We start from the raw sequence: 24,619 nt of genomic DNA on the forward strand, positions 1-24,619 counted from the left end.
AGGAAGGGATGATAGCAACATCAGCTTCAATAATTGGGGGTTTGCCATTCACTTAATGAGAAGTGAAAATATTTAACTCAGTACATAAACTTTTTTTTTTTTTTTGGCAAAAAGCAAACAAAGTAATGTTTTTGAATATATAAAGAACAAGGTCTTGGTAACAAATGGAAAATATTAAGACAAACTGCCAACAACTCGCTGGATCATAAGAAAACAAGAACATTAAAAATTCCTTAGGTGCTATTTTTAAACAGCCAGGAACGCTGCCTTAAAATTATTAGCTATTATTTTATAAAATAATAGAAAATAATAGTATATAAAAAATGAGCCGTGTAGCTTTTCCAGGAGGAAACGTGGATGGTAACTTATTAAAAGCCCAGGGTTACAGATTTCATCTAATCAAATTAGTAAAAGCATGTCCACAAAGATAAAGACCAAAGATTAATGACAGATAATAATGGCTAGAGCTACAGGGAGGGCCTTAATGAGAAGAATGGGGAGAAGTGCTGGGTATGGTTGGCTTAACTAAATTTGTATAATAGACCAAATAAGTACTAATGAAGACAAAACCAGCTGGCTTTCCACGTTTTACAGGTGAATGAACTCTGCAGCTTTCTATGTATCATCGATCATAACACAAAACCCAAGTGAAGCTTGTGAAGAGCGAGAATACAGATTTGAAACTATTGGGGCCGGCATGTAGTTGGTCACGCCTTTAACCTAGCACTTTGGGAGACCAAGGCAGGAGGATCACTTGAGGCCAGGAGGTCGAGACCAGCCTGGGCAACAAAGTGAGACTCTGCCTCTACAAAAAATGAAAATTAAAAAAAAAAAAAAAAAAAAATTAGCCCGGCTATTGAGGAGGCTGAAGTGGGAGGATTGCTTAAGCCCAGGAGCTCAAGGCTGCAGTGAGATGTGATCATGCACTCCAACCTGGGTAACAAACAGAGTGTGAACCCAAATCTTTAAACAAAAAAAGAGAGGGAGAGAACGAAAGAAAGAAAAAGAGAAAGGGAAAGAGAAAGGGAAAAGAAAGAAAAGATTGGGCCTTCCTAGAAAAAGGAATATTTTGCCTTCCAATGAATCACCAGAAAAAAGCGGAGTTTTAATTTGTGACCTTGAATCACAACAGTATCATAACAAAAGAACAAATCTTGATGAAGTAATTTTACCTTCCTAAAGAAAACTGTCATTAGTAAACCTTCAATGACTCACAATTCCTAGTCTTGAGCTCCCAGCAACTCAGGCTTGTGAAGGATTAGGTTCTAATGCAACGGGAGCCTACCACCAAATATATTTATAAAATAAGCAGTGCAATTCAAAACTTCCTCTACAAATGTATAATCTTTGCTTACAAAACCCACATTGATGATCCCAAAGCTGTAATAAAAAACAATAAAGAAAGAAAAGGAAAACCACTTATTGGTACTAAAGCCTTTACTGTAATAAACCAAATATATTTACAATTTATACAAATGTTTAACCTTCAACAAAAATACAAAAAAACATTTCACAAGATGCAAAACCAGGAAACAAGTTCATTGGAGACACCACTGCTCTACAAACGACAGAAAGTGAGGTGAACTGCAAGGAATAGGAAAGGTAATCTCACACTTGGGCAAGGCGTGATCCCCAGATCACCCAGAAAGAAAGAATGGGCTGTCACGTGAGTCGGCCGATTCCGTTCCTCAATCCCACAACCCATGGCCCCTCTGTCTGCTTGGCCTTGGTGCTCCATTTGGTCTATGTAGACAGGTGACTTTCTGCTGATGGACTTGTCGCCTCCTCTTTGTAGACTCAAAGTAGTTTCGTGTCAAGGTTTGGAAACAGGTGTTTGTATGTTTTTTTCTCTTTTAAAGTTACAACTTTTCTATTTCTACAAATTCGAAACATTTTGGCCCAATTCAACTATCAACGTTAAACCACATCATGTTTTCAGTAGATGACTTCATAGACTGTAGCCTTCTTGTCCCCTGAGCCAGTGACTATGTACTTATCATCCACAGAGATGTCACAGCTAAGCACTGACGAGGACTCTTTGGACTGGAAGAGAAAACAATGAACACGTGTTTAATGTGGAACAACGGTACTCAGAGGCCCCGCTCCCTCTGAGGCGCCTTCACTCCTGGTTTCAAAGGCAACACTGTGGTGAAATTGTGGATCTAGGTGAGGAGCACTTACTCACCTGGAATATGCTGGCTCCATAGGGGGTCCGCCAAGCATTGAGGAGGTTATCTTTTCCAGTACTTACAAACCATTTACCTAGAATTAGCAAAGGAATATCTCGTTTTCACAAGGTTAAAATTCCTACTTATACAATTAGCAACTGGGACTGAATCAAACTAAGAACATTTTTAATGTATGAACTATCATGCCCTAAGGGACTGGTCCGTGACATGAACAGTGGTTTTAAATCTGGGCTCCTCAGTGATTTATCAGTGTGATCTTGGGTATAATCTAAGAGGTGTCAGCCTCCTTAGTCACTGGATACAGGACTAGTAGCATCATATCCAACACACGGTAACCCTCAAATATAGAATCAATGAAGAATGTCTTCTATTTTAGTCAGTCTTCCCATGATAAAATGGGACTAGACAGGATTAAACATCTAACTTAAGTAAAATGCCAGTCACATCATATAGCACGAAGAAAAATGCTCAATAAGTGATAGGCATTCATCCATCCATCCATCCATCCATCCATCCATCCATCCATCCGTCCATCCGTCCGTCCGTCCGTCCGTCCACCTCTGCATCCTGTGAACAGGTATCTGCCCATCTGCAGTGCACAAGAAGGGTCTCCACATGAACTTCTTCCGTCTTCAACCTCACTGTAGAGTGTAACTAAGTGTCTGGGTACACCTAAATATCCGCTTCTCTGACCCTGGATTCTTCATCACGGACAGCTCATGACTTCCACTGCCCCTGCCCCATTCTTCAGTAAATTCCCACCCACCCCTCTACAAAGTGGAAACTCATTGTCATCTCCCAACCCCCACTGAAACAAACCTGTGTCCAAACCTTGTATTAGGCAATCACATCATTGCCTGCTGACTTTTCTCAAATTAGCAAAACAAACTGAAACAGACATTGCTGTGCTCTGAAGGGCATATTAAAACAATGGAATTATTGCATCCAGCTGCTCAAAGAACAACACTGTTTCCAGATATGATCTCTACCATATTTTTTTAAGAAGCATTTTCCATTTGGGCCATCAACGACCGCCAGTTTCCTTTCGGCTGAACTCACCACAGTAAGCAAATTTCAGGGACAGCACGCAGCTCTCGTGCAGGTGCAACTGGTACTTGTCGGGCTTGTTCACGTGCAGCACCTCCACGTTGCTGCTCTCCATGCCCACTGCCAGCCACTCCCCTGTGGGGCAGTAGCCCAGGGAGAAGATCTGCAAGGAGCAGGACAGGTTCACTCATGATTCCGCCTGATACACTTAGGAAGGGAAGACGCAATGTGAAAGCGGGGGAAAGAGCAAGAATAGGCGGAGGTAATCATCCGAGTCCAGACTGTGGGGAGGGCCACAGGGCAAGTGATCTAACGCAGATGAACCAAGTGTCAAAACCTTTAGGAAACTGGAAACATTTGAACCCCTCTGTCCTTTGGGATAAAATTAAGAAATGATTCCTAATAATAATGGCATTCATGTGTACATTTTAAAGCAGGCCTTACCTTTTCGAGACAGTAACTGAAATACAATCATATATCACCTATCGAGGCAGATGTGTTCTGAGAAATGTGTCGTTAGGTGACTTTATTTTGTTTTTTATTTATTTTTATTTTTTTATTTTTTTATTTTTTTCGAGATGGAGTTTTGCTCTGTCGCCCAGGCCAGAGTGCAGTGGCACGATCTCAGCTCACTGCAACCCCTGCCTCCTGGGTTCAAGTGATTCTCCTGCCTCAGCCTCCTGACTAGCTGGGACTCCAGGCATGAGCCACCACGCCTGGCTAATTTTTGTATTTTTAGTAGAGACGGGGTTTCACCATATTGGCCAGGCTGGTCTCGAACTCCTGACCCCTGGATCCAACTACCTCTGCCTCCCAGAGTGCTGGGATTACAGGCATGAGCCACTGCGCCCAGTCTTTTAATTTCTTTATTTTTTGAGACGGAGTCTCGCTCTGTCACCCAGACTGGAGTGCAGTGACGAGATCTCGGCTCACTACAAGCTCTGCCTCCCACGTTCACGCCATTCTCCTGCCTCAGCCTCCTGAGTTGCTGGGACTACAGGCGCCCGCCACCACGCCCGGCTAATTTTTTGTATTTTTAGTAGAGACAGAGTTTCACCATGTTAGCCAGGATGGTCTCGATCTCCTGACCTCGTGATCCGTCCGCCTCGGCCTCCCAAAGTGTTGGGATTATAGGCGTGAGCCACTGCGCCTGGCCTCATTAGGTTACTTTATTGTGTGAACCTCACAGAGTGCACTTACACACACCTAGATGGGGGAGCCTATCACTCGTAGGCTACAAGCCTGCACAGCATGCTACTGTACTGAGTACTGTAGGCAACTGTAGCATAATGGGAAGTATTTGTACACTCAGATATATCTAAACATTGAAAAGGTACAGAAAAATATGGTATTATAATCTTAAGGGATCACTGTCACATTTGAGGTCTGTCCTTGGCCAAAAGGTTATATGGTGCATGACTGTGCTTATGGATAAAATGATATGCTGTCTGGAATTTACTTTAAAATAATCCAGTGTTTGGGGATGGGGACAAGAGTTATCACACGGCCAAATAACTTAAAGCTGAGTGATGGGCATGTGGCGTTTATTGTACAATTCTCTGTACTCTCATAACTGCTTGGACATTTGCTGTACTCATATGTATTTGAGAATTTCTCTAAGAAGTTTAAAAAAAAACAAAAAAGGCAGACCAAAAATTGTATCCTACTTATGTTAGGAAAGAGGTAAAACAGCAAGACTCTAAGAAACTCAACAAAATGTTAACCAGAATATGAAATTTAGAAGTATATATGCTTGTTTTCTGTTTCTGTCCTAGTTTTCTGAGTAGAATTATTTTTATTACAAAACAAGGTAAAAAAAAAAAAAAATTGCCAAGTCATGATCAAAGCAACAATTCTACCACCAGAAAGCATTTAAAACGGCAAACACTGTTTTTTCCAAAACAAGTCTACACTCAGACACTGGACATCAAAATACTTTTCACAATCTACAAAGCTGCCATTTATATATTATTTCAAAAGTCTGCAAATCTAGTCAGCCACGAGTTCATTTTTTAAAGGATGAGGAATAAAATGCATATCACTGAGGTATTTCTGCATTTTTTTAAGCTCTCTGGTGCAGGGGAAATAAATGAACTTTCAGAGGGGCTGTGACTTCTCTCCACTCCTAGTGACATTCTGCAGATTTCTCAAGCTCTATTTATTTGGGAATCAAAAAAATCATCTCCTACTCCTACATTAGATGGTGAGAATACGTGCCACCGATCAAACACTGCTGAAGGAAAACTATATATTCCTCACCATACAAATCCCTTAAACAAACTCATATATAAATATAACAGCGAACACCCCTTAATCTACAGGATTCTAAAAACCACTCTAGGAGTTTTGGGGAAGGTAGTAGGGAGGGTCGTGAAGGAGGAGGTGGTGGTCGTTGTTTTTAAATTAGTTATCTCAAATTCGGCCCTGATCTGTTTGTCCAGCCACTAACATCCTAGGGTAAGCGGGGAGGGTATAAGGAGGAAGACACACCCCAGCACCTCCCAGACTCTGGGGCAAGCGGAAGTCACTCAGTCACCTGGGAGGTGAAGTCGTGCTGCTGCAGCTGCCGCCCTTCGCGCAGGTCCCAGGACCTGACCGTGTTGTCCAAACCACCCGTCCAGAGCTTGGTGCCATCATTAGAAATGTCAATACAGCTGGCTCCGTCTGTGTGGCCCTGGAATTGCCTGATAAAACAAACCAGATTGAATAATGATTTCCTGCCAGAGCTCAAGGTAAACACTGTTGTGTTGTTAGTTTTGGACCCTGTGTGTGCATGTGTGTGTGTCATCCCACCAGTGTCTGCTGATGTGCAAGATCAAACTAACCTTCCCCCGAGGAGGAGGGGACACAGCACCTGCTGATTGTTTTTCCTTTTTTTTCACGATCCAAGTGCTAAAGAAATGGAATATGCCAGTGCAGGTCACTACCCAGAAGTTAAATACACTACTCTGACAAATCCATCTGCAAGGTACAATTCTTGCCAGCTCTGGAAAAGTGTTGAATTGTTAAATAGAAAATAAAAGACAAACACACAAAATCCCAATTGTATTCCTTATGGAAAGATAAAGGTCTGTTCTTTAATCGTGCAGGCCTGAATCCATGAGAGAAAGAAACGGGGACGTTACAAGCAGAGTGGACAGAAGCATTGCTGTTTCCATGAGTGGATCAACACAGCAATGCTCTACGTGCCAACAGAGCATGAGCTCATGTATTTACTCAACCTTGCTTTCTGTTAGAAAGAGCCCTGCATTAGGAAATCTGGACTCCCAGAGACAAAGGGTCACGCATACCAGCCTCCTGACCTCAGAGGCATTGGGCAGAGACAGAGGTAATTGCCATGGGCACCTCAGAAAGACTCTGCCTCCAAGCTGAGCACAAGGTTGTTCTTTAAAGCAGAACCTTGTGCTTCATTCAAAAATCGCCACCAGAAACTATCAGCTAACAGGGATCTGCTGAGCACAGATGCTGTGCAAGGCAATGAGCAGAGCGGCTGAGGGGAGGTCATTGTAAGCCCCAGCAGGGATGGCGACCATCCTGGACTCAGTTCTGCATGCTGAGAGGGAGCTGGTGGGGGAGCAGCCAGAAAAGGTGAACAAAGTCTAGACCCACCCTCGGAACCAGGCGGGATCCAGTAAAGAACTGCGTGAGAATTTCAACACCGAGAGGAAAGTTTCCACGCTGCTTCTTCCTCCGGGATCCCCACACCTTATCATTCCCATAGAGCTCCAAACTTTTAACCTGAGCTTGGATTTTAAAGAGTGCAAGGGAAGGAAAAAGCACCACTACTGTCCTAAATTCTAAGCCAAGATGTGAACCATCACTTTAAACATCTTCTCTCTGCAAGCCATTCCCAACTTCTGCACTTTAGGATCCAGGCTTGGTCCTCTCTCCTCTACTGCGGCCGTGCAGGTGGACCTCAAGTGTTTCTGCTCGCTTCCCAGACATCCCCACAGAACACCCAGGCCTGGAGCAGTCGCTGCGTCTCTTGCTGAAAGTGTTGCTTTTCTTCCCTTCAAACCGCTCTGGAAATCCAGTGATCTCTTGACCCTCTGACTTCTTTGGACCTTTCTAACTCATTAAACGCTGTTCCCCCTTGACTGAAAACACGTTCCTCTGCTGACATATGGTACCTGACGGCTGCCTCCCATCCCGCTGCCCTCCCTCCATCCATATACTTCAGCATGACTCTCAGGCACATCCTATGACTGTTCAGAATGTGCTGGGTTACGATGGATACAAAGACATGCAATAGGCTGTGCATGGCCCTGTTACAGGCGGCAGCCACTAGCCACCTGTGGGCGGTCCAGAGAAAGATTTGTAAGATGCTACCCCATCCTATCCAACAGGTATTTACTCCCCAGGAGCCGGCATGGAGCAAGGGATCACAGCACAGAGAAGACAGCAGAATGCCTGGGCCCCAGCTTGACTCCACCACATCCGACTGTGCAACCTGAAGCCAGTAACTTACCCTCTCTGAGCCTCAGGCACTTCATCTATAAAATGGGACAAATAGCAGGACAGTGTCATTAGGACTAAGTGGAGGAATATCTGAAAAGTGCTTGGAATTGATATTTTGAAAGTCCTACTTAGGGAGTTTTAAAAAAAGAAAAAACAAGTCACTTTGCTAGGATAAAAGGTTGAGAGGGCGTTCGGCTCTGGCTCCATTATTCCGTTTTGCTCACCTACACTACTCAGCAAACGGAAGAGGAAAATAACTGCCGCACTGTCGCCCACACGCAGGGACCGGGCCCAGTTCAATGACACTTAATGGATTTCTACAGCAGAGGTCTGAAGAGAGTGAGCTGTCATGATGATTTCTGGAGCCCGTGCCTTCTCTGGGCAGCACAAGAGGGGACTTACCAAACAAGCCATGGACCCCAAACTGCACCATCCGCAGGGATGGCTTCCCAGTGAAGATGAAACAAGAGTAAAACACGTGCTTCATTTTACCTTTCATGTTTCATTCGTGCTTACTTTAAAAAGACTTTGTGAGAACAGTTCTGGTGTGAGCACTGACTTCTGAAGGGGGCATTTGGTGGGGGAGCTGAGGAGAGACACAAGGGTACCAGAACTGCAGCTGCTGCTAAGGGGACAGGGCCAATGCCAGGACGCGAGGTAAAACCCTGCGGGCTCCTGAGTGGAACCACCCCTGGGCAGGTCTCCTATTTCATTATTGAGATACTTTAAAACCATTTTGTGGGTGAAATTCATGGAATCTGCTCTTCTCATGTCTCCTTGTTGATTTTCTGTTATCTTTTATCAGTTGGCTCTTGTCTGCACCAAGTTCTAGCCAAAGCCCAAAACATCTAGTAGCAAGGGCCCTTTGTGCTGCCGTGTAATTCACATTAGGCCACCCCTTGGCAAAAGCCAGAAATATTTTTTGAACAAGTTTGGAGTCTGTATGCGGGCTGACATACAGACTATAGGATATACAGACTATCTATAAGGAGATAGAACGTCTCAGTGACCCCAGGCATGGTAGCAAGACTGTAAGCCCCCCAAAGGCAGCAACACGGTTGTCTTTGTTCCCCCATCATCTAACCCCATGCCTGGCATTCAAGAGGATCTTACTGTGCAGGCTGCGGGCAGCCAGAGAGAAGCAGAGGTAATAGGCCCAGCTGCTCAAGAAGGGAACCCCTCCTTAGACGACCATCTTTGCTCACCTCACTAGTGTCTGGTTGTGCAGATCCCACACAGCGATGTTGCCGTCGCTGCAGCATGAGAAGCAGACCTTGGAATCGGGGCTGATGGCCAGGGCGTAGCAGGCGGGGGCCGAGGATGTCAGCTCCGCCTTGATGCGTGGGGTCGGAGCTGCCAGGTCCCAAATGGACAAAGTACTGGCTTCCCCTCCCACTATGAGAGTGCAGCCATCAGGTAGCAATTTACAGGAACGGATATAATTGTCTCTGTTCTGTAAAATAAACAGAATTCATTGCTACAATGAATTACCGAGCAATCATAGCACCATGTTCTCTAATGGCTGTCTTGGTTTTTTGAGTTAAAGAGTGACATTTCACGGACACTCTAACAGAGCAAGAGATCTCTAGTCAAGATTGGGGTCCAAGCACAACTGTCTCCTTCAAAACAGTAAACAAAACAAATTCACAGGAGCTTAGATAACTGTTTCTGGTGTCCTGCATCACAGAGCTGAAACTATCTAGGTATGAGGTCCAGGTGTACACACAGTTCCCCGAGAAGAAACCACTTTTCCAAGCTCGTTTATACATCTGCCTCATCACCCTGCATCATTTACTGCTTGGACACTGCAGGCCCCCGTCTATGTTTTGGTCTTCGTTATGCTGAGCACATTACTTCATTAGTCAGAGGGATTCTTGCTAATAACTTACCAAAGCTGCTTTCTCAAGTTGTCATGTGGCTGCTATTATATCTAAGCCCCTCAATGCAAAGGCCAAAGAACCTGATAAAAGTAGGCACCTTGCCATCAAAACCAACACATATGAAGGGGGTGGGGGTGGGGGGCCCTCATATGATCAACCCCTGAAAGATGCAGATATGGCTAAAGTTCGCTTAAGTGCTTTTCACGATGGACTGTCTTTCAAAGATTAAAGAAACCTTAGACACGTGACTTCAACAAAGGATATTCCCACTGCTATAGAATGTTGGGCCATATTTAAATATAAGTTTCATGAATGAAGACATTTTGAAGTTATTTGTTTTTTTAAAAAAGGCACTAATAACTACTCTAAACACAAGTCTGTGTTTCAAAAACACTGCCACTCAGCTTTCTGGAAACACTCTCTCCGGAATCCTTACAATTTTCCAGGCAGGCAGTGGTACACCGCACCATCTGCAACCGCAGAGCACAGGCAGACCCCATGCCAGGGCATGGCAGGGCAGGGCAGTTCGGAGTCTGCTTAAGGCCAGCGGTATGTGCTCTGTAAATCCTGGGGTTATGGTTTAGAGACTGGAACATGTCCCAACATGTTTTATGTCCCTGAAAAATGCAAAATGGTATTCTCAGGCTCTGAGCGGACATGGCTTAGGAACTCTGGGAACGCATTCTCACCGCTCTATTTTGTTGATGGCTGCCCCCGGTCTTTGCAGTGACAGCCTTTAACCCTTTCCTGAAGTGAAGGTCATAAAACCTAACCAGCTCTCTCAGGTCTCCCTTAAAAACACAGACCTTACCCTGTTCAGAATGGTTTTTATGCCATGTTATCAAATATTTACTATTCGGCCGTGCGCGGTGGCTCAAGCCTGTAATCCCAGCACTTTGGGAGGCCGAGACGGGCGGATCACGAGGTCAGGAGATTTAGACCATCCTGGCTAACATGGTGAAACCCCGTCTCTACTAAAAAATACAAAAAATTAGCCGGGCGAGGCGGCGGGCGCCTGTAGTCCCAGCTACTCGGGAGGCTGAGGCAGGAGAATGGCGTGAACCCGGGAGGCGGAGCTTGCAGTGAGCTGAGATCCGGCCACTGCACTCCAGCCTGGGCGACAGAGCGAGACTCCGTCTCAAAAAAAAAAAAAAAAAATTTACTATTCTATATTTATCTAAAGGCTAAAGGGAAATTAAAAACTGAGTGGATGGCAGGGACCAGAGTCCAGGCCAAGTTGTGCTTTTGTCCATTAAATGGGAAACCCCCTTTTGTAATGTACATCCATACACAAGGAGAGCCTCTGTAAACCAGTGTAAAATATTTTATAAAAAGAAATCCATCAACTCTGGGATTTAGCCAGTGCAACAGCAACAAATGAAACCTTCGCATTTAAACGGGGGGCCGAGGGGGTTAAATACCCAACACAGGAAACAGAAGGGGCTTCTATTTCCTCATAATGGGAATAAAACCCAGGCCCACACAGCTATTTCCTTATTGAATCTCCAGGGAGAAATTGCCCTTGTGCACCAGTTCCTGTCCACTCACCAGACAGTCGAGCTGGGAGACAGGACTCTTATTGCCAGGGTGGCTGATGTCCCAGACCTTGACGCAGCCCTTCCCGCCTGTGTACACGTGTCTCGTGGGGTTGCTGATGGTCACCGCGCACACCACCTCCCCGTGGTTGAGGGTGTTGATCTGGCGAGCATGCCGGGGGATTCCGGGTCCGATGAGGGCGTCGGGGGGAAAAGGGACAGGCTGCATCTGACCGTCTGCGGTAACGTGGAAGGAGTACGCACTTTTGGAAAAACGAATGGAGAGAAGACAGAAAACACATTGACAGAGGAAGCAGTCATTACCTCGGCAACATGCTACGACTACGAAAACGATGAAAAAAAGGAAAGATTCTCTTGTATATTTTCCTTTCAAAACAATACAAGTTGAAGTATTTACTGATGGTGCAAATTTAAAATAATTAATAGCAGAAATCTAGCGTGTACCAAATGACATATACATAGAACTGTATTTAAAATTTTTTTAAGGTATTTAAATCGTTCTTATCCATTCTATAAAGCATTCCCTCAAATCTCCTTATAAAACACTTAACGCGCTTCCAAATGAACATAAAATACCTCCTTCCATGTATCTTGTGTAATTTTATGATTTCTTAGTATAATTTTAAATGATTATTTTCCCTGCTAAAGATGAAGCCCTTAAGAACTAATAATAATTAAACAGAGTAGATAGTGTATTTTAATAGCAAAAACAACCCCCCCACCCCAAAAAACAGCTTTCTAAAAATACCAGTTTATGGTTTGGACTTCAACTTTCTTTTGCTTAAGGAAGAGAAAATAAGAGATTATCTTATATGGCTTTAAACAGGATTTTAGGTTTCCTACTCAACAATCTTCCTTGCCTATGTTGGTCAGGAACGCCATTATATAAGGCAGCAAAGTGCCCAGCTAAAAAAACTACTCTTCCCCACTCTCCTTTAGCCCAGCGTGCCTCTGTTCTGACCAATAAGGTCTAAGAAGAAGCTGCTGGATGGCATTGAGGAAGTTCTGAACTTGAAAGAGAGGAGAGGGATGGGGAATATGGGAACTCTTCTGTAACTTTCCACTCTATTTTGCCTGGAACCCATAACTGCTCTAAAAAAATAAATAGGGAGGGAGCATACCTGCCCTCTTCTCTTCTTCCTTCCCACTGCCTGAGCTAAGAGGGATGACTGGTGCTCCTATGGCCCAGAGGTTGATTTCAAAGACAGAAATCAATTGCTGGATAGCAAAGATGTGGAACCAACCCAAATGCCCATCAATGATAGACTGGATAAAGAAAATGTTACACATATACACCATGGAATACTATACAGCCATTAAAAAAAAAAAAAGGATGAGTTCATGTCCTTTGCAGGGACATGGATGAAACTAGAAACCATCATTCTCAGCAAACTAACATAGGAACAGAAAACCAAACACCGTATGTTCTCACTCATAAGTGGGAGTTGAACAATGAGAACACATGGACACAGGGAGGGGAATATCACACACTGGGGCCTGTCAGGAGGTGGGGGGCTAGGGGAAGGATAGCATTAGGAGAAATACCTAACGTAGGTGATGGGTTGATGGGTGCAGCAAACCACTATGGCATGTGTATACCTATGTAACAAACTTGCACATTCTGCACATGTATCCCAGAACTTAAAATGGAAGGAAGGAAGGGAGGGATGGAGGGGGGGGAGGAAGGGAAGGGAAGGGAAGGGAAGGGAAGGGAAGGGAAGGGAAGGGAGGGAGGGAGGGAGGGAGGGAGGGAAGGAAGGAAGGAAGGAAGGAAGGAAGGAAGGAAGGAAGGAAGGAAGGAAGGAAGGAAGGAAGGAAGGAAGGAAGGAAGGAAGGAAGGAAGGAATTGCTGGGGGAGACAGAACAGAAAGACAGGATGCAGAGGCCCTGGTGACACTATGGGGCTGTCATACCTGCCCTGAGCCGCTGAGAGCCAGTGTCTTTTATGTGAGAGAGTAATAAACTTCCACATTATTTAAGCTACCATTTTCTTCCCCTGTTAAATACAAACAAACCTAATCCTGATTACCCACTTCTACTTCTACACCAAAATTCAAAGCATATTTTTTCTCCAACGAATTTAATTTAAACTCCAAGAGCTAAGATCCTAGGGACATGATAAAACATAAACAAAGAAAAGACACTTTAGAGGATAGAAGAAAGAGAAGTGCTAATGTTTTCACTCTATGTCAACTGATAAAATGATGCACATTCGGCTGGACGCGGCGGCTCACGCCTGTAATCCCAGCACTTTGGGAGGCAGAGGGGGGGCGGATCACAAGGTCAGGAGTTCAAGACCAGCCTGACCAACATGGTGAAATCCCGTCTCTACTAAAAATACAAAAAATAGCTGGGCGTGGTGGCACATGCCTGTAATCCCAGCTACTTGGGAGGCTGAGGCAGGAGAATCACTTGAACCTGGGAAATGGAGGTTGCAGTGAGCCAAGATCACGCCACTGCACTCCACCCTGGGAGACAAGAGCAAGACTCTGTCTAAAAAAAAAAACAAGTATGCACATTCTACTTTGAAGACCACTATTTCCACTTTCTTAACTTGAAATCACTAGAAGCGCTAAAAGTTCAAACCATCAACAATAAGTGAAGTAGGCACTGCTTCCTCCTGCCAATAACCCTTGAAAACGTGTGCCTTTCTGAAGCCTGTCATTGGCAGCTTTGTACACAATGTAAACACCATGAGTCCTAACACAGTGCTTAAATTTTCATTTTAATACAAACTCAAATTTTGTAAAGTAACTTAGCAAGCACAAAACTGAAAACGATTATGCCAGGTCTCTACCACCCTGCACTTAAAACCCACATACATTTGTTTGAAAATAAAATGCATGCTATTATCTTCCCTCCATAAAAGCAAAACATCAAACACATGAAGACTTTTAAACTTCCCCCCCACTCAACCACAGGACACAATCTCAATCTGTTACCTGCTGGCAAATTGGTACCAGTAACTAATAGTAAAATAGCTATTTGGCCCAAATCCTTAATGTTACTCTTAATTTTAATGAATAAGCACATATAATGGGAACCATGGAGACTGTCCTGGGAAATAAATACACGTATAAAAACAATATAGCTCTAGGGGCCGGGCGCGGTGGCTCAAGCCCGTAATCCCAGCACTTTGGGAGGCCGAGACGGGCGGATCACGAGGTCAGGAGATCGAGACCATCCTGGCTAACACGGTGAAACCCCGTCTCTACTAAAAAATACAAAAAACTAGCCAGGCAAGGTGGTGGGCGCCTGTAGTCCCAGCTACTGGGGAGGCTGAGGCAGGAGAATGGCGTAAACCCTGGAGGCGGAGCTTGCAGTGAGCTGAGATCCGGTCACTGCACTCCAGCCTGGGCGACAGAGCGAGACTCCGTCTCAAAAAAAAAACAAAACAAACAAACAAACAAAAAAATATAGCTCTAAGCCCTCACATTACCAAACCACTCAATCTCATTTTTCATCCAACAGGATTATTTGGTGTCCTTAGCAATATATCGAGCCCACATCATAGTTAAACAGGAACCTATGCCGTTTATTATGGGATATTTGGATTAATAATCAAATAGCATTTTGTTGCCCTTAAAGATTGCCACAGAACTGTGAGAGTTTAAGTCTATTCATGTCCTACAAGAATTCTAGGCTTTGAAGAATGCTCAACGAACAACGTCCAGTAGCCAAGTTCTATGACTCAGAATCAGGCTCCATGCTCTGGGTCCAAAAACAACAACAAAAAAGCCAGGTGATACTGAAGAAATGACAAGTAAATTTCCATAAAATAAAACAACTGAGGTCTGGTGCTGTGGCTCGCTCTTGTAATCCCAGCACTTTGGGAGGCTGAGGCGGGCGGATCACGAGATCAGGAGATCAAGACCATCCTGGCTAACAGAGTGAAATCCCGTCTCTACTAAAAATACAAAAAAATTAGCTGAGTGTGGTGGCGGGCACCTGTAGTCCCAGCTACTCGGGAGGCTGAGGCAGGAGAATGGCGTGAACCCGGGAGGCGGAGCTTGCACTGAGCCAAGATCGCACCACGGCACTCCAGCCTGGGCAACAGAGCAAGACTCCATTTCAAAAAAAATAATAAAATAATAATTTAAAAAATAAAAATAAAAGTAAAACAATTGAGTTGCACATGATTTATAAGGATGGTGGTTAAGGTGGGGAAACTGCTTCTCAAAGATCTCGGTGCTATGAGAGAAATAACACGTAAGGATTAGTTTCTCTCTGTGTACCACAAATCAAGCTGGGCGCCTCGAGGTAAGGCCGGGTTTCCCTCAGGCACCCTTTCAGCAATCCCACATTTTTCAGCGAAAGGAAATTTTATCTTCCTTCAACCGGAAGCCTGCTTATCATAGAGTTAAATGTTCCCGATTAAATAGATGCACCGAGTAACAGACGGGAGATCTGTCTGATCTTTGGAAGACACCCACTTCTCTCCCAGGTGTCCTCTTCTTTAAAATGCACAGGAGGCCCGCGATCATCATACGGAGGCAATTTAAAATTGATTCACAATGCAGTGAGCTGCTGTCAGAAGCTGTGAACACTCATCCGTCCCAGGGGAAACCCATATGGATGTTAATACATCAGTCACAGGGGGCCCCGCAGGAAGCTGGTGCTGCCTGCTGGGCTGCGGAGCCAAATCAAATGAACACACCAGAGCAACGCAAAGGGCAGATGGGTCTTTAGGAGGGATCAACTGGAAGGAAAAAACCAGGGGAGGAAATTATTCACCTACAATAATAACAGAGCTTTTTCGATAAAAGGCCACACTGAGGGCTCATCGTGACAATGGTGAAGGGATCCCAGGAGGAAACTTAACTTTCTCTACTGGTTGAGGAACTAGAAAAGTAAAACCAATCAGAAAGAGGAATGTATAAACAGATAGTGAGTATTCATGAATATCGCTCACACCTGAATTCCGAATGCAGCCAGCTACAAAAGAACGGACATGGAAATGACTGCATTTCTAGAATTTCGAACACAGGCAAAATTTATCTGCAGTACTGAAAGTCAAGGTGGTAGTTAACCTTGGTGACTGCAAGGGGCATGGGACGGGTTTCTGGGCAATGATCCTGCTCTGTTCCTTGATCCAAGGGCTGGTTACACAGGTGGCTGCCTTTGGTGAAAAGTCGCTGAGCTAGACACATGGGATTCATGAACTTTCTGTATGTGTATGGTATTTCAATGTTTAAAGTTTAGATTCTTTTAGTTATTTAGAGGAAGTCGAGGGGAAGGCTCTTAACCAGTTAACACATTAGATTAGGTCCACAGCCAAATCAAGTGCCCAAACTTTGCTGTTAAATGAACCTCTCTCTGGGTCTCTGGCCACATCAACCGTGGTCTTGCCAATCAGCCAGCCTGCAGTCTAGAATGTGTCCGTTTCGTGATCCATAAGGCAGGAATAACAATAAAATATAGAGGTCGCAGGGGTTGCTGTAAGGATTAAAGTGGTAACAGCTGCAAAACACTTAACACCGCACTTGACCCCTGCAGTGAGTCTTCAGGAAATGACAGTATTGTTATCGAACCACCATGACTGAAAATGCCAAGTGAAGATACGTTGAATTGAGGGCTTTATCTCAACCAGTGGACAAGTATGTGGGTCAGGGAATGCGGAAAGGGAGGAAGACGCGGGGTGGGAAATCAGGAAAGCACAAGGGCAGTGACGAGGCAACGAAAAACACAAAATTCACAAATCATCCAAGGTGAGAGTGGAGGAAATGGCATTCAGCAAAGACTAGAACGAACGCCCAAAGAGTAGAGATGGACGTTTGGATAGAATTGTGGCAAACTGCAGGGCAGAAAGTCAGTCCTGGATCCCTCGCTAGGGGCCACACAGAGAAGCCCACCCGCATCTCAGAAAGCCTCAGAACTGAGCCCCAGCCCCCACCTAGCTTTCTGAATCAAGCTCCTACAGATTAGGATCGTGTCTGATTCTGAAGTCTGGTGTCAGAATCAAAAAGAATAAAGCCCACTCGACTTCACAGATTCAAAAATTGAATGAAATAAAAACCCATTAAGAGCGAGGGGCTTTTCATTTACTGGGCACACAGCAGAGGTGAAGGAACTAAAAGCAGAGAGTCCCCACTGGGCTCCTTCGCGGCCGCGGTGAACTGGAAAACAAGACTGTGTTCCAAGGGCGCAGGTTGTTTTTTCCTAGCAGACCAGGCTCCTCTTAATAAAACTACGCTGTGCTCTGTGGTCAAAGGAAAACAGGTGTTTACAGGGTTGTTGGTTTGCTGGAAATAGGAACTGCAGTGGCAGCATCAAGTAAACAATAGTGAAGAACCACAGACCCCAGAGATGACGGCTGTGGTCAAGCCCCGCTGCCTATGGATTCGGCACTCTGGATGTGACATTGTTAGCTATATTAACAAGGCTCAAAAATCCGATCGTGTCAAAAACCTTCATTCGCTCTTCAAGCTCTTTAGGGCTCATGAAGCCCTTTACAATTTAGTGTCAACAAGTCTTACTTCACGTGACCTTAAACTCCCAGCCACGTGGGACAACAGGCCAGTCCCCTAAAATATCACATGCTGTCACATCTCCAAGTTGCGCACAAACTTCCCTCCTGCTAGAACAGCACTGCCTCCCTCCCAAGTACACGCCGCTGCCTCCCTCCCTCTGACTGCCACAACCTCCCAAGTACACGCCGCTGCCTCCCTCCCTCTGACTGCCACAACCTCCCAAGTACACGCCGCTGCCTCCCTCCCTCTGACTGCCACAACCTCCCAAGTACACGCCGCTGCCTCCCTCCCTCCGACTGCCACGACCTCCCCAGCCTTGATGATTCTTTCCCAGGGTCCTAACCTTTCCTACTAACCTCTCTAAGAGTATTTCTCACACGGTGAACATTTCTGTCTTTCCCATTCCAGAGTTCTTCAGGGGTAGGCAGAGGATTTCACCGGCCGGCACTCTCCACGGATGAGAACACAAGTTGTCTACTGTTACCTAATCACTTATATATTGAGACAGGAAAAGTTGCCCTGGTAAGGAAAATCTGCTAAAACAAGGTGGGCATTCCTCTCTAAGGCCCTGGGTGATGCCAGCCAACTTTTCCAGGCAATGTCTAGCAATTATACCAAATGTCACTAAGAGATGGTAACAGTTTTCCTAAGGGGCAAAGGCAGTCCCTACAGAGCTGACTTAGACCACAAAAAAGACAATGAAAGCAATGACAATAATGAAGTGAAATCCACAGCTTTACCCTAAGTCAGCTAAATCCAGTGGACACTGGGCCCTTCCCAAGCAAGCTGTGGCAGAAGCAACCACAGGTCACATGGAACAAGCTCCATCCTGCCTCCAGGCCCTGGAAAGCAGGACCCACATGGTCAAGTGCAAGAAGTCAGGAGGCACAAGCAATTGCTCCAGTTTAATGACTAGTAACCTGTGGGCACCATGCCTAACTAACTTGAGCCTCATTTCCCCATTTTTACAAAGCGCCCTGACAAAACTTAGCCTATAAACAGGACCACTGAGGTGTGAAGTAATGAAGCCACATGGGAAAGTACTTCAAGAAAACTATGAAGCGCAATATAGTCAACCTTTGCTTGCCACATCACAGGAGGGGCTCACTATCCCTTACTGTTTAGAGATGAGGGAAGGTGGCACAGGAGACTCTAAGTAACTCGCCCATAACTACCCAGCTAGCAAGCGGTAGAGCCAACTCCAGCTCAGCCCAGCTGCAAAAGTGGAGCTGTTAATCTTTACCTTAGCTTCCACGTCAGCACTACCTGTGACGTTATCCCCTCAAGAGGGATAACGTGGGACCCACCAGGACAAAGACACTCACCCCACACGTTGTGAGCAACATGAGGCATGTCCACATTGTGAGCGTGACTGTGGGGGCTGCGGGAACCAGGCTCCTTAAGGATAGAATGGATGAGAATAATGTAATTTATGATTCCGGAGGATACTCTTAGCCTGAAAACTAATAAAGGTGGTGGCTGAGGGGAATAGTGACATGGAGCTCATAAGAAAATCAGAGTCTTATTATTCTAAGATTTTAGAAGAAAGTATAATTTACCTGCTATAGGTAAAACCTCCCTCTGTCAAATGTTTTTAAGGGTCTGCACATCTAACCCATAACATCTACAAAATTTTTCCAGTTTGGCCATTCGCGTATTCTTCCAAATAGAAAATATGCAGAACGGGTATAATTTCTACCTTACTTAGAAGACAGCATTTCTATGTTAACGGAGGGCTTTATTACCAACTAACTTGTAAGTAGCAAACTTCAAAGCATTAGGTTGGGAGACTCTTTGTTTCCTTGTTTAGATGCATACACTCGATTTTCATTTATTTTTTTAAAGGCAAATACAAAACTTCTTAAAATGGATATGTAAAAGATTACAAGCAAAGAAAACAAGAAACAGATGACCTAAGTTGATAAACAAGGAGGTATTCCAGCCAAAGTCAACATTTAAGATTCTGAGTTCTAGGACCTAACTTTCTCTATCAATTATACATTTCCAAACTTCTCAGTGTGCTGGAGCAGGAACAAGGCTCCTCAATAGGACAAAGATACAAATGGAGAAACTCTTGGATGAAAAGTAAAACAAAAAGAGGCTTAATATATCGCTATTTCAAAGCTAAACTAAAACATTCCAGCAAAGGAACTATCACTACAGACAAAAACGAGCATCATCCAAGCAAGAAATATACACACTATATTTATATCCCATAAACCAAACGTCATTTCTGACAAGGTGAAGAGGGAGAGAGAGAAGTCCAGTGAGGAATTATTGTAGCTCAACACAACTGACATCAAAAGGAAGGTCCTCCCAGCTACTCAGGAGACTGGGTCAGGAGGATCCCCTGAGCTCAGGAGTTTGAGGTCACCCTGGACATCCCCATCTCATTTTTCTTTTTAAAAAGGATGGGCCTCACCTCAACTTAATCTCAAAAAATTAAACTACATATTCCTATATTATCAGAAGGTAGAAAAACAGAAACTAAACTAATACCCACATGGCAAAAATAAGGAACAGAATGGGCATGTTATTTTTAGCATTTAATAGATCCAAAAAAAAAAAAAAAACCTACCCAAATATCACTGTGATGGTCAACTTTATATGTCAACTTGATTAAATTGACTAAGGGACACCAGAGTGGCTGATAAAACTTTATTTCTAGGTGCGTCTCTGAGGCCCAGTTCTAGAAGAAATTAGCATTTGAATAGGTAACCTGAGTAAAGAAGGTCCCCTCACCAATGCAGGTGGGCATCACTGAGGGCCTGGACAGGACAGAAAGTTAGAGGAGTAGCAAATGTGCCCTTTGCTTGAGCTGGAACATCTACCTGCTGCTGCTCTCGATCATCAGTGCTCCTGGTTCTCGAGCCTCAGCTTGGAGTAGAACTACACAGGCTTTCCCGGGCCTCCAGCTTGCAGACAATAAATCATGGGATTTCTCAGTCTACACAGTCATGTGAGTCAACCCCTCCAAATAACTCCTTCTCCATATCCATATCTATAGTTTATTCATTTTGTTTCTCTGGAGAACCCAGAGTAATACAACCCCGTCAAATAAAAAGAGGGCTGAATCAATGTTCAAGTCCACTAAATAAGCGAGCTGTGGAATCTAGACAAAAACAGAGAAACCAGAAGACCAGAAACAGAAAAAGTGGGGTGAAAGGGGGAAGCCCCTGGCCACTGAAACTTTTTCTTGGCGAAAAGCCTGGAAAGGGTCTCTAATCACTGCTGCAAATGTTTTCCTATGAGGCAATTTTACCCCAAATGTAGTTAAGATTTTTCTTTTCCCTTTAGGCTCTAAACCAAAAAGGTACTTTAAAGATTTATTTAAACACTAAACAAGTGGGTAGAAGATTTCTAAATTACATGTCTGGCATTAAAACACAGGGTGAAAGGACCCGTAACTACCCTAGACTCTTAAGCCAAACTATGATTAGCCTGAGTTATTACTGACCTCTAGGTGCTAATATATAAGGCAGGTAGAGCACAGCCCCCAGGTATTTTTAGGGAGAACAGCAGTGCTACAGTGCCAGAAAAAAAAAAAAAGTCTAACTGAACTTTGGAATTTCTCTTACCAATGATCTCCAAAGAGCTCAGGGGAATAAATGTCCTAAAACCAAAAATGAATTCAAGTTATGCTGAACTAAACAATACCAATTAAATCCAGCCTTGAGGGTGTGAAAACAAGCTCAGGGTTACCTCTTATAAACCAACACTACTTAATAATTCGAAAATGCGAACCAAGGATCTCCTTGAGAAAAGAATGAATCACAGGGTCTTACACAATCCTGGACCTGTCTCCCACCTATTCAAGGCAATGAACATTTGTTTCCTGGGTGTCTGTGCTCAAGGGACAAGACTTCGGGAGCTTCCATCCTCCTGGGGAGGAAGTAGTTAGAAACACGGTCTGTACATGATTATAAGATGTTTCATGGTGCAACTGGAGGGGGACCAGAGATGGGAAGGCATCCATGAAGGCTTCATGAAGGAGGCAGCAACTCAAGCGGGCTTTGAAGGACAGAAAATACTTCAACAGGAAGAGACCAGTGAGAAGGGAAGCTGCTCCAGGGAGCAGGGGCTGGAGTCATCAGGGAACAGAGACTCATCCCATTGGGTTAGCACAGGATATAAAGCACACAGGACATGACACCGGAAAAGCAGGCTGGGGCGATATTACCCACGGGCCTTGAATGGCATGTCGGTTTATACAGGTCGAACATCCCGTATCCAAAATGCTTCAGAACCAGAAGTGTTTCCAATCTTGGATTGTTTTCAGACTTCAGAATATTTACATAAACATAAATGAGTTATCTTGGGGATGGAACCCAATCTAAAAACAAGATTCATTTCTGTTTCATACAGACCTTATGCACATAGCCTGAAGGTGATTTTAGTTTTCCCTTGGGGATGCCAAATAAACTGTGTGTTGTGTGTTGTGTGTTGTGACTGCACCTTGTCACATGAGGTCAGGTGTGGAATTTTCCATGTGTGGCATCATGTCGGTACTCAAAAAGTTTCAGATTTTGAAGCATTTTGGATTTTGAATTTTTGAATTAAGATGCTGAATCTGTAACTTTTGAAGACCTCTGTGCAACACACGGCCCTGACAAGTGCTTTACAATAAAGAATAAACTGACAGCAATTTGGTGAGGAAGAAAGATAACCCTCATCTAGGACCTTACTGACAAAACGGGGCATGAGAAAGGTGAGAATTTTAACAAAGAATAAGACTGTTAAAAAAAAAAAGTTAAATAGGGAAGAATCTAACACTAAAATTTGGGCTCAGATGTCAGAGGGAATGGGTATGATGCTTTAACAAAAAGAAGTTAGGGGAGACTGGAATGGGTATGAGAGAGGAGGGAAGGTGACCAGGGTGGTTGGGAAACCCTACTGAGATCTTGTCATCTTAACACTGGAAACAGGAGTGTGGAATGCTAGCACTGCAAGTCATCTTGCTCTGTTCCACTCTCACTGACAACCATGTGAAGCCACAGGGCCTCTGCACATGCTGGTCTCTCCACCTAGAGGTTCAGCCCCTGCCCCTGTTGGGTTAGTGCAGCTCTGAAAACCCTTCGGCAGGGAATCCCTGCTTGACCCTCCCCAGTGGGATCAGTCCCCCATGCCCTGTCACAGGCTTTCTAGAACAGTGCTCCTCTGTGATAGCTCTGTGGTAGCCTGGGGGTCTACAATTCTGCCTCTGATTTTGTGATTATTTAACTCATGTTCCCCTTGAAGGAGTTCGGGATATGCCACAACCAAATATGCCCCTTTGGTATACTGGTTATTTTGAGCTGAAAACACTTGAGAAATGAGAGATCCAGGAGAGACTTCCCGACCGCTTTCTATACAAACACAGGCCATACAATTTCCCATGAGAAAGGTGCCCTCCCTCTACCAGAAACAGAAGAACAGCCTCATCACCAGAGTCTGGGAAGCAACACTAAAAGGGATGTGTACAAATCAACTTACCAAAACAACCTTTGTCTCCCACAAGTTTTCCGCCAATATATCTATCTCTTAGTTACCTAACCACAATTTACTGCCTCCATCCCAAAACTCTTTCTTGTCATGTCTTCACAAATTTGTCATTTCTTTGTATAAAAGTGATACAAGGCCAGGCGTGGTGGCTCATGCCTGTAATCCCAGCACTTTGGGAGGTCAAGGCAGGTGGATCACCTGAGGTTGGGAATTCAAGACCAGCTTGGCCAACATGGTGAAACCCCGCCTCTACCAAAAATACAAAAATTAGCCAGACATGGTAGTGTACGCTTGTAATTCCAGCTACTCGGGAGACTGAGGCAGGAGAATCGCTTGAACCTGGGAGGTAGAGGTTGAAGTGAGCCAAGATTGGGCCACTACACTCCAGTCTGACAAGTGATACAAGCTGCCTGCTCTGGACACTTCTTCGGGTCTTCATTTCCTTGTGAAGACTCCCATGTACACCAAAATCCTTAGTAAGACTTGCGTGCATTTCTCCTGTTAATCTATCTTATATCAGTTTGATTCTCAGGCCCAGCTGCAGACTCAGAGGGCAAAGGAGAATTTTTCCTTCCCTGCACCCCATCCAAGGCTGTGAGCTCCCAGTGGGGCCCCTTATGCCTATGCAGGAGGTCTCAATAAAATCCGTGAAAGTGTGGATGGAAAGGAAGTGACAGGGTCTGGATCTTAGTGAGCAGATGATGTGGGAACCCTAAATCACGGCCCACAAGAGAGGGCTGAAGCGCCAGACAAATTCTAGCCAGAAGAGAAGCCTCAGGGTGGTGTGGGGGTCTCTCAACACTGCAGAGCTGCCATGGGGATGACGGATTAGCAGTGTGCTGTGTGGTCTCGGGGGGTAGGAAAAAGCCAGAATTGATGGGTCAAAGTTCCAGGGAGACAGATTCAGCTCAAGGGCTAGAAGAGTTTCCACAGAGCCATGGAAAATGCATTGCTCTGGGCAGCAGCGGGTCCCCTGTCCTTGGACAAACGACACGCACGGTCAGAGGCATATAGTCACTGCACAGGTTATCTTAGCAGGCTTGAACCATGCATGAGCATTTATACTAAAGGGATGTTAAAGTCCCTCCTGCCCCAACTGAACTCTTTTGGCGGTAACAGTCAGGAGGCACTCATCCATCTGCAAGCTCTCTCTCTCATCCCTCAAGCTCTCTCTCTGTGCGCAACCCAGACTGTCCCTCCCCAGTTCCCTGGGAAACTTAATCCTTCCTGCACGTGCTTCAGCGTCAGCTTCATCCCACGGAAGTCTTTCTGACTCTAATTTTGGTCACTTATTTACATGTCTGCCTATCACCCACTGCTCTGCCTCAAGAGCACATATCACAAGTTAAACTAGGATATTTACTCTTCTTTTAATGACATCATCAAGCCCCCACGGGCAGAGAAGGCTGAGAGCAGCCTCTTTCCTGGAGCACGCCTGGCATCGCACATAAAGCCTGACAGTTCACACTCAGTCTATGAATGGCAACTGTGCCTTCTGTCTGCCTCACCCAAGCATTCTTTCCATGGGTATTTTTCAG

The 24,619-nt window shown here is 44.7% G+C and overlaps 1 protein-coding gene across 15 annotated transcripts in view; it reads right to left on the bottom strand.

The window, feature by feature from the left end:
• Positions 1–1,419: 1,419 nt before the first annotated feature.
• Positions 1,420–24,619, bottom strand: part of TLE1 (TLE family member 1, transcriptional corepressor) — a 107,711-nt gene continuing 84,511 nt past the window's right edge. For 14 of the 15 annotated variants that reach the window (XM_074017717.1, XM_045373067.3, XM_045373066.3 and 11 more), the window contains 6 exons: positions 11,123–11,372; positions 8,900–9,147; positions 5,773–5,920; positions 3,249–3,399; positions 2,186–2,262; positions 1,420–2,043 (listed from right to left, as the gene is read on the bottom strand). In XM_074017717.1, coding sequence (XP_073873818.1) covers positions 1,936–2,043; positions 2,186–2,262; positions 3,249–3,399; positions 5,773–5,920; positions 8,900–9,147; positions 11,123–11,372 — 982 coding nt within the window. In that variant the 3' untranslated portion in view covers positions 1,420–1,935. Of the gene's footprint in view, positions 2,044–2,185; positions 2,263–3,248; positions 3,400–5,772; positions 5,921–8,895; positions 9,148–11,122; positions 11,373–24,619 lie in introns of those variants that run through there. The other variant, XM_074017718.1, reaches the window with a different exon arrangement.

Source organism: Macaca fascicularis, chromosome 15 (genome assembly GCF_037993035.2).
Source record: "Macaca fascicularis isolate 582-1 chromosome 15, T2T-MFA8v1.1".
Classification (NCBI taxonomy): domain Eukaryota; kingdom Metazoa; phylum Chordata; class Mammalia; order Primates; family Cercopithecidae; genus Macaca; species Macaca fascicularis.